General features: G+C 73.9%; 1 protein-coding gene across 1 annotated transcript in view; it reads right to left on the bottom strand.

Moving 5' to 3' along the window:
* AURANDRAFT_65302 (hypothetical protein) overlaps positions 1-6,228 on the bottom strand; it is a gene marked incomplete at both ends in the record, with an annotated part of 6,868 nt that extends 640 nt beyond the window's left edge. Inside the window, 2 exons of the mRNA XM_009040185.1 lie at positions 35-5,456; positions 5,651-6,228. Of these exons, the coding sequence (XP_009038433.1) occupies positions 35-5,456; positions 5,651-6,228 (6,000 nt within the window). The remainder of the gene's footprint in view (positions 1-34; positions 5,457-5,650) is intronic.
* Positions 6,229-6,237: the final 9 nt, after the last annotated feature.

Raw genomic sequence — 6,237 nt, 5'->3', positions numbered from 1 at the left:
CGGCCGCGGCGACGTGGCGCGGCGGCGCGGTCACGTCGCGGAGCGCGCGGAGGTAGAACGCGCGCGTCTCCCGGGGCGCGGCGCTCGACCGCGCCGCGCGGTCCGTGAAGTCCTTGTCGCGGCCGGCCTCCGGCGCGGCGACGGCCGCCGCGGCGACGACGACGGGCAGGCCCCAGAGCTCCAACGCGTCGCGCGGCAGCCGCTGGCCCGCGGCGGCCGCCGCGGCCGCGGCCGCGGCCGCGCGCTCGCCGCGCAGCAGCGCGGCCGCGGCGACGGCCGCCGACGCCGCCGCGGCGACCAGGGGCGACGGCGCGCAGAGGAAGACGCTCGACGCCGTGTCCTCGGGCGTGCGCTGCTGCGCGAGGGCCACGGCGTGTAAAGCGGCGACCGCGCGGTTCGCGCAGCCCACGGCCAGGTGGGCGTGCGCGCGCGCGACGCGCTCCTCGGCGGCGCGGTTCGGCTCGCCCGCGGCCTCGTGGGCCGCGGCGGCCCGGGCGCCGTGGTCGAGGCACCGGTCCCACGCGCCGAGGCACCCGTAGTGCGCCGCGGCGGCGGTTTCGACGGCCGCGGCCGCGCGGCGCGTGCCCGCGCGACGCGCGTCGCGCCGGGCGACTCGGAGGGTCGCGGCGGCGCGCTTCGCGTCGCCCGTCGCGGCGTGGACGGCCGCGAGGCGCGCGCGGGCGACGGCCGCGGCCTCGCGGAGCTCGCGGAGCGGCAGAGCGGGCGCGGCGTCGACGGCGTCGAAGCGCGCGGAGTAGAGGGCGAAGCCCGCGGCCTCCGGGGCGGCCTCGTCCGTGGGCTCGCCCGTGCGCTTCGCGCGCGCCGCGAGGTCCGGCGCGCAGCTCTCCGCGAGCCGCGCCGCCTCGAGCGCGGCCGCGCGCGCGTCGTCCGCCAAGCCCCGCGCGAGAAAGAGCTCGCTCCGCAGCGCGTGGAGCCGCGACTTCACGGCGGCGCCGTGGCCGTCGGCGTCCGCCGCGTCGCCCAGCACGACGAGCGCCGCCGACGCCGTGTTGAACGCCGTCGCGACGCGGCCCGCGGACCTTTCGAGATGCGCGATCGCCGCGAGCCACGCGCCCACGCGCAGCGGCGACTCCTCCTCGCCGCAGGACGCGGGGCCGGCGTCCTCCGCGCGGTTCGTGAGGCGCAGCGGGCGGAACTCGTCCGTGTCGCGCCAGGCCGCGTCGAAGGGCCCGGTATCCGTTTCGGCGAGGAACGCCTCAGCGGCGTGCGGCCCCGCGGCGCGCGCCTCCAGCAGCTCGAAGGCGTCGACGCTCAGACAGAGCTGCACGAGCAGCGAGTAGGCCAGCACGGCCTCGTCGTGGCGCCGCGGGTCCGCGCGCGCGCCCGCGGCGAGCGCGACGAGGTGCTCGAGCGCCGCGTGCCTTCGGCCAGAGTTGAGGCAGTGATGGACCAAATCCGTGAGCTCGCGCGCGCCGGGCTTCGGCGCCCGCTCGAGGGTCCACGCCGCCGCGAAGCCGTGGAGCTTCTGGCGCGTCAGGACGGGCATGAGCTCGTAGATGTCGACGTGGACCGTGTCCTTGACGAACGCGAACGCGCCCCCGAACGCGTCCCCCCCGGGGCTCGGCCGCTTGCGCACGAAGTTGTGCTCGATGATGCCCACGAGCGCGAAGCGTAACGAGGAAGAGATGGCCCGGTCGTTGCCGACGTCGACGTCGCCCTTGGCGATCATGGAGTCCTCGGACGCCTCGTGCGTCTGCTGCCTGAAGAGGTAGAGGAGCGCGCTGAAACAGAAGTCGCGGCCCAGCACCGACGCGGACTTCAGCACGGCCTGCTCGAGCTGGCTCAGCGCGTCGAAGCGCGCGATGACCATGCGCCGCAGGTCGAGCTGCACGGCGTTGGACGGCATGGACGCGACCTCGGCCGCGCACGCGGCGCCCGGGAACGCGCTCCTAGCGAGCGACTCGCCGCCGAGGCGCTGCTTCAGCACGAGGGCCACGTGCAGCACCTTGTGCGGGTCGCCGCCCGTCTTCTTCGCGAGCTCCTCGGCGAAGGCCGGGTCCGGGTCGTCAACAGTCAGACTCCGCTTCTTGGGGGACGAAGGGGAAACGGGCGCGCCGTCCTGCTCCGGCGCGCCGAAGAAGACGTCGCGCGCAAAGTCCGCGGCCTCGCGCGGGTTTAACGGCTTCAGCGCGAAGGTGCGCGCCCGCAGCCCGCCCTCGCCGCCCCGCAGCAGCTGCTTCAGCGCGCCGTAGGCGTCGGCCGTCGCGCCCGTTAGAGCCCCCAGCGGCCGCGCGCCCGCCAGCACTCGAAGCCGGCCGCTCTCCGGCGTCTCCGACGCCGCGGCTAAATCGACAACTGCGACGAGCGTCGCCCAGTCGCGGGGGCTGAACGCCTGCGCGTCGTCGACGACGACGAGCAGCGACCGGTCCCGCGCGGCTTTCACGAGGAGTCGCGCGACGGCGTCGCCGAGGTCGCGCGACCCGGCGACGGCGTCGTCGGGCCCCGCGGCGACCAACGCTTGCACCAGGGGCGCGGCGGACGCGTCGCCGCCGGCCGCCGCGAGCAGATCTTCGAGCTTGCGCAGGCCGAAGCTCCGCTTCGTCGGCCGGGGGCCCAGGGGCCGCGCGGGGCTCGCGGGCGACGCCGTGTCGATGGGCGCGAGCACGACCTTGCCGTGCGTCGGCGACAGGCTCCGCTTCGACGAGTCGGGCGACGCCAGGGCCGCCGTCTCCGAGAGGAGCGTCCGCAGCAAGAACCCGAAGACGTTGCCCTTCTTGCCCGAAGCCTCGAGGGTTCGCGTCCCCTGCTGGTCCGCCAATGCCAACGCCTCCTGGAGGTGGCGCGTCTTCCCGAAGCCCCGGGGGCCCAACAGGAACGTCACCACGGGCGTCGCCTTGGACCGCGAGCTCCGGAGCTCCGCGAGGACGTCGCGGCAGTGGCGGCGCTCCGAGCTTCGCCCGACCGTCGCGACGCGCCACCGCGGCGACAGGTGCACCCGTTCCCCGAGCGCGCGCTTCGCGGCCTTCTCCGCGGCCCGACTCGTCGCCACCTCCTTCTCCGGCCGGAAGACGGCGATGGGCAGGTCGTAGCCCTTGGCCTGGATCGTGCCCCGCTCGTGGAACGCGTAGCCGCCGGACTTGATCGCGCCGTCGCGGACGTTTCTTTCTACTAAAAGCACGTTCGGCGGCGCGTGGGACATGAGGCGCGCCGAGAGGTTGACGGAGCTGCCCAGCACCGCGTACTCGGACCGCGCGGCCGTGCCCACGAGGCCGCAGTACGCGCGCCCGGCCGCGATGCCCGCGCGCGCGTCGACGCCGAGCGTCGCGAGCGACGCGAGCACGCGCAGCGCCGCCCCCACGGCGCGCGCCTCGTCGTCCTCGTGGGCGTGCTGGGGCACGCCGAAGACGCCGATGAAGACGCAGCCCTTGTCGTCGACGGCGAACTGGCGGAGCATGCCCTTGTAGTGCTTGAACGCGTGCGTCGCGGCCTCCATGGCCGCCTGCACGGGCCCCAAATCGCCCGCGCGCAGCGCGTCCTCGAGGCCCATGACGTCCACGAAGACCGTGACGACATCCCTCATAGAGCCGAGGAGCCCCGGCGTGCCCGCGTTGAGCTGCGACCGCGCGGCCTCGGGCACGAACGCGCGGAGCGACCGCGCCACCGGTCGTACAAAAGAAGAGTAGGCCGCGCGCATCTTCTGGGCCAGCTCGATGGCGGCGAAGTCGTGCTCGTCGGGCCCGCCGATGGCGACGGGGTCGAGCTGCCACGCGCCCCGGCGCACGATCTGGTGGACGGACCCGCGCGCCTGCTCGCACGTCTGCGGCGGGAACGCCGCGCGGTCGCTGGGCACGTAGACGAGGGTGCCGCCGCCCGCGTCCGGGGAGGACGTCTCCACGGTCTTGGGCGGATGCACGAGGAGCAGGGACGAGATGGACTTGCGCTTCTTCCGGTCCGCCTGGGGCCTGACGGAATCCGCGGCGTTGCTGTTGTTGTTCGGGCCGACGTACTCGTAGATGGAGCGCCGGCCCTCGGGCGGCGGCCCCGCGGTCAGGTCCCCGTCGTCGAAGCTCGCGTTGGAGCCGAACATCATCGTGCGGTTCGCCTTGGTCGACGGCGACGGCGCCGCGGGCTCGCCGTCGAGCGACACGGCCGCGCGGGACGGCCGCCGCTCGCGCGCCGGCGGCGGCGCCCCGGCGCTCCCGAAGAGGCGGTCCGTCAGCGACGGCCGCTTCTCCCGCTTCTTCTTCTCCTCCGGCTCCGCCGGCGCGGCGTCGTCGTCGAAGGCCTTGTCGTCCTTGGGCCGGTCGTCCTCGGCCGCCCAGCGGAGCTGGTAGTTGCCGCCGTCCGTCCGCTCGAGGGGCACGGGGTAGGGCACGTGTCCCATGCTCAACAGGCGCTGCACCTCCGGCGACACGACGACCTGGCCGCGGTCCGCCTCGCCCTCCGTCTCCGCCAATTGCCGTATCGGGTCGCCCGCGATGACGAGCTCCCAGCGCTCGTCCGCGCCGACCACGAACACGTTGACGATGCCGACGCCCAAGCCGCAGTGCAGCCGCAGACTCACGGCCGACGAGCCGCTGCCGCAGTCGTAGGTCGAGCAGGACCGCATGACGTCCACCGCGCATCGCGCGGCGCGCCACGCGTTCGCGGCCTTGGTCAGCTCCGGCGCGTCCGGCGCCGCGGGCCATAAAACAAAAAACGCGTCCCCTAGGAATTTGATGACGTCGCCGCCGTGGCGCGCGATGACGCCCAGCAGCATGCCAAAGTACTCGTTGCAGTGGTACTTGAGCTCGTCCGCGCTCAGGCGGCCGCTGAGCTTCGTGAACCCGGAGATGTCCACGAAGAAGAGCGCCCCGGCCAAGGGAAACACCATGGGCGCGAGCACGGCGTCGGCGTCGACGGCCACGGTCGCGTCCGGCGGCGCCGTCACGAGACGCTCCATGTCCGCGAAGGAGTCGCGCCGCTTCGGGCCGGCCGTCGCCTCGGAGCGCCGCGGCGACTCGATGGCGTCGATGGTCTCGCTCATGCGGCTCAACGCTACGAAAGAACTCCCGCTGCCGCGGTCCGCCCAGATCTGCCGCAGGTTCGCGCTGTCGCGGCGACCCTCGGCGCCGGGGCTCGTCGCCTCGAAGGAGCTCCGCGTCAGCGCGTCCGATAAAGCCGCGAAACTGTCGCCCGGCGCGGCGTCGAAGCTGTCGCCCTGGGAGCTGCGCCGGATCACCGCCTCGTTGTGGCTCCGCGTCTTGTCGAGCTCGGCCATGTAGTTCTGGAGGAGGCGCCGGTGCAGGATCGCCGGCGTGAACGCCGCGTACAACGCGGAGTGCTCCGAGAACGCGGGGCTCCAGGCGTCGCCGCTAAAGTCCGAGGGCCGCCTACTGGAAAAACTCCGCACCTTCTCGTCGGCGGGCGTCGCCGACGGCGTGTTCGGCGTCGCCGGCGACCGCGGGCTGTCCAGGAGCTTCGGGTCCATCGTCGGCAGATCTCCGGACTGCGACCTGGGCAGCAAAAGAGAGCGAAATTCCCAACTTCAAAGGCTCCGATCTCGGTCGTTTTCCGCTCGTTTCGGCTGATTTTTGGACGAGCGATCATCTCTCGGAGCGCTCTCGAAGCGTGGGTGCTGTTCCCGAAACGCGCGCGCGCGGAACACTCACGTCGAAGCGACGTTGAATCACCCTTTTGCCGCCCGGACTGCGACGCCGTCGCGTCGAAGGACGCGCCGCGGAGGGCCTCGATGGACGCCTTGTCCGCGCGGTCGTTCTTCAGGTTGACGACGACCTTGCCCATGAAGCGGATCTTCGACTTGCGGCTCTGGCGCTGCTCGAACTTGGACGGCGGCCTGTCGCCGCCGTCGTCGCCGCCCATCGCGGCCGCGGCCGCCTCGACGGCGGCGGCGGCGTGGGCTTTCTTTATGGTGCTGTGCGCCGGCGACGTGTCGAGGATGCGCCGCGCGGACACGGGCGGCGGCGACGCGCCGGACTCGTCGAGCCAGCCCGAGAGCGCGAGCGGCGAACCTTTCGCCGCGGCGGGCCCGCCGCCCGCGGCGGGTAAATTCGCGCGGCTCGGCCGCCGCCGCCGCGTGATCGTCTTCTGGTCCGCGATGAGCTTCGCGTAGCGGCCGTGCTGCCCGGGCTCCCAGCGCGTCGGGCCGGCCCGGTCGCCGAGCGCGGCCTGGTCGTCGCCGACGAAGCCCGAGAGGCCCGAGTCCGCCGTGCACAGCCACAGCAGCTCCGTGAGCCGCGCGTTCTCGCCCCAGGCGTTCGCCGTCATGTCTGCTAC

Source organism: Aureococcus anophagefferens, assembly GCF_000186865.1.
Source record: "Aureococcus anophagefferens unplaced genomic scaffold AURANscaffold_14, whole genome shotgun sequence".
In the NCBI taxonomy this organism is placed as follows: domain Eukaryota; class Pelagophyceae; order Pelagomonadales; family Pelagomonadaceae; genus Aureococcus; species Aureococcus anophagefferens.
The sequence above is the reverse complement of the archived record's forward strand: the minus strand, read 5'-3'. Positions and strand labels throughout refer to the sequence as shown.